Source organism: Eptatretus burgeri, chromosome 7, assembly GCF_056783735.1.
Source record: "Eptatretus burgeri isolate ZD-2024b chromosome 7, Ebu_testis_v1, whole genome shotgun sequence".
Lineage (NCBI taxonomy): Eukaryota > Metazoa > Chordata > Myxini > Myxiniformes > Myxinidae > Eptatretus > Eptatretus burgeri.
In genome coordinates this window covers 27,051,864-27,054,532 of record NC_140967.1, presented here as the reverse complement: position 1 = coordinate 27,054,532, position 2,669 = coordinate 27,051,864, and the positions used below count along the sequence as shown (strand labels likewise).

The following is a 2,669-nucleotide window of genomic DNA, read 5'->3' as shown; positions in this document are numbered from 1 at the left end:
TGCGCCGTGCCCGTATCCAAATTAACCCTGTTGTTCCCACTTCAGAGCCTTGGTCCCTGTCCGTCGAGCCCATTACACCTGACCGAACGATCCATAATTCAAGTCTGAGTGAATATTACCTTTTTAAAATAGCACGTTATAAAACCGGCGGAAGCTGTGTGGTGAATGTAAACGTTATTTGAATAGAAACAGGGAGCGTTGGTGAAAATTCACTGAAGTACGAAAGTTTAACTTGTTATTCAATGTATGACAACCATGACGGTATAGTTCGCGTCAGCACAATGGTTTTGTTTTTTTTTGATCCGGTAAGTTTAATAATAGCGGTAATGAGTTGAATACGATTATTAACAGCCTTTCGTCACTTGTTTAATAAGTGTCTGCTCAGCCTTTTTATTGCTTCTTGAATGTGGAAACATTTTTAACTTTCGGGAAATAATAATAATAATTATAATTATACTGCTTGAACAACAAACATGGCGCTTCCCATGCTCGGTGTGCTTGCTCGTTGGATGACCGTTGCTCGTAATCAATTCCGTATCGTTCCGATTCGAGCTCTTCGAGAAGGTGGGTTCACTTCCCACAGTTTTCTGACTTAAATTATATGAACAACCTGACAATGAGATTTATAATTCTGAGGTGGCATGTTCGGTTGAATTGCTTTATAAAATACATCGTTTTGAATGATGACTTTAAAAGTAGTTATTGTCGCAGTGACGTTTTCATTTGATAACGAGCAACGACTGAGGTAGACGTGAGGGGGAGAGCTTGTCAACCCCCCCCCCCGTGAATCTCGTCAATACCCCCCCCCCGTGAATCTCGTCAATCCCCCTCCCCCGAATCTCGTCAATCCCCCTCCCCCGTGAATCTCGTCAATCCCCCTCCCCCGTGAATCTCGTCAATCCCCCTCCCCCGTGAATCTCGTCAATCCCCCTCCCCCGTGAATCTCGTCAATCCCCCTCCCCCGTGAATCTCGTCAATCCCCCCTCCCCCGTGAATCTCGTCAATCCCCTCCCCCGTGAATCTCGTCAATCCCCCCTCCCCCGTGAATTTCGTCAATCCCCCTCCCCCGTGAATCTCGTCAATCCCCCCTCCCCCGTGAATTTCGTCAATCCCCCTCCCCCGTGAATCTCGTCAATCCCCCTCCCCCGTGAATCTCGTCAATCCCCCTCCCCCCGTGAATCTCGTCAATCCCCCTCCCCCCGTGAATCTCGTCAATCCCCCTCCCCCCGTGAATCTCGTCAATCCCCCTCCCCCGTGAATCTCGTCAATCCCCCTACCCCCGTGAATCTCGTCAATCCCCCTCCCCCCGTGAATCTCGTCAATCCCCCTCCCCCGTGAATCTCGTCAATCCCCCCCCATGAATCTCGTCAATCCCCCCTGAATTTCGTCAATCCCCCACCCCCCCTGTGAATCTCGTCCCAATCGCGCATGCGCAGACATGAGTGAGATAATATTCCTACTCTGCCTGCCTGCTAAATAAAATTAAAAATCATTCCAAAGAGGAAACTTACTGTTTTTAGGGATGTTCTAAAGGACACAAACAACAGGCACACAGAACTAACGTCATGTGTTAAATAAGGTGGTGTAAAAGACACTATCAACGGCTAACGTCACATGTTAAATAAGGTAGTGTAAAAGTCTTTGCATCAACGGTGAACGTCACGTGTTAAATATGGTGGTGTAAAAGACGCTGCATCACTTGCTAACGTCACGTGTTAAATAAGGTGGTGTAAAAGACACTGCATCAACGGCTAACGTCACGTGTTAAATAAGGTGGTGTAAAAGACACTGCATCAACGGCTAACGTCACGTGTTAAATAAGGTGGTGTAAAAGTCTTTGCATCAACCGTGAACGTCACGTGTTAAATATGGTGGTGTAAAAGACGCTGCATCACTTGCTAACGTCACGTGTTAAATAAGGTGGTGTAAAAGACACTGCATCAACGGCTAACGTCACGTGTTAAATAAGGTGGTGTAAAAGACGCTGCATCAACGGCTAACGTCATGTGTTAAATAAGGTGGTGTAAAAGACACTGCATCAACGGCTAACGTCACCTGTTAAATAAGGTGGTGTAAAAGACGCTGCATCAACGGCTAACGTCATGTGTTAAATAAGGTGGTGTAAAAGACGCTGCATCAACGGCAGTGAACTTCCAAATATATATATTTTTTTTCCTACAAAATTTTAAAACTTTTATTTTATTTCAATTTGATGATATACTTCAACGTTTGGAGAACACAAATCGCCTTTTTTACCAATTCCAAAAACCTCAAGTTTAACAGTAATTTCAACAAAAAATTGCACCATCTCGACAGATCAAATTTTCCGCTCGTACTCATCGTTGGGAAATATTGTGATTCGGACAAACTCATCGAGGCTCGTAGGAAATCTAGACGGTGCTCGGATCGCAAAGAAAGTTAAAAAGAGCCTTCTCGTTATCCTTTGCTTCTCTCTTGAGATTAACTCTCTCGTTGCTTTTTGATTTGATGTGCCATGCCCTTTAGAGCGTTGGTGTTGCCGAAGAAGTTTCTTGGCAAGTGTTGTACTAGGTGGTTTTACCATTGCCATCCCAGCGTCGTTTGCCTGTACTCTATCCTTTTAAATGGTCTACGTCGAGGAAGAAAGCAGCACGTACCATTTTTAGTCTTTGGTATGATTCGGACAGGCT

The 2,669-nt window shown here is 45.1% G+C and overlaps 1 protein-coding gene across 1 annotated transcript in view; it reads left to right on the top strand.

The window, feature by feature from the left end:
- The first annotated feature begins 336 nt into the window (after positions 1–336).
- Positions 337–2,669, top strand: part of MRPS18A (mitochondrial ribosomal protein S18A) — an 18,203-nt gene continuing 15,870 nt past the window's right edge. The window contains exon 1 of the mRNA XM_085887781.1: positions 337–564. Within this exon, the coding sequence (XP_085743907.1) occupies positions 474–564 (91 nt within the window). The 5' untranslated portion in view covers positions 337–473. The remainder of the gene's footprint in view (positions 565–2,669) is intronic.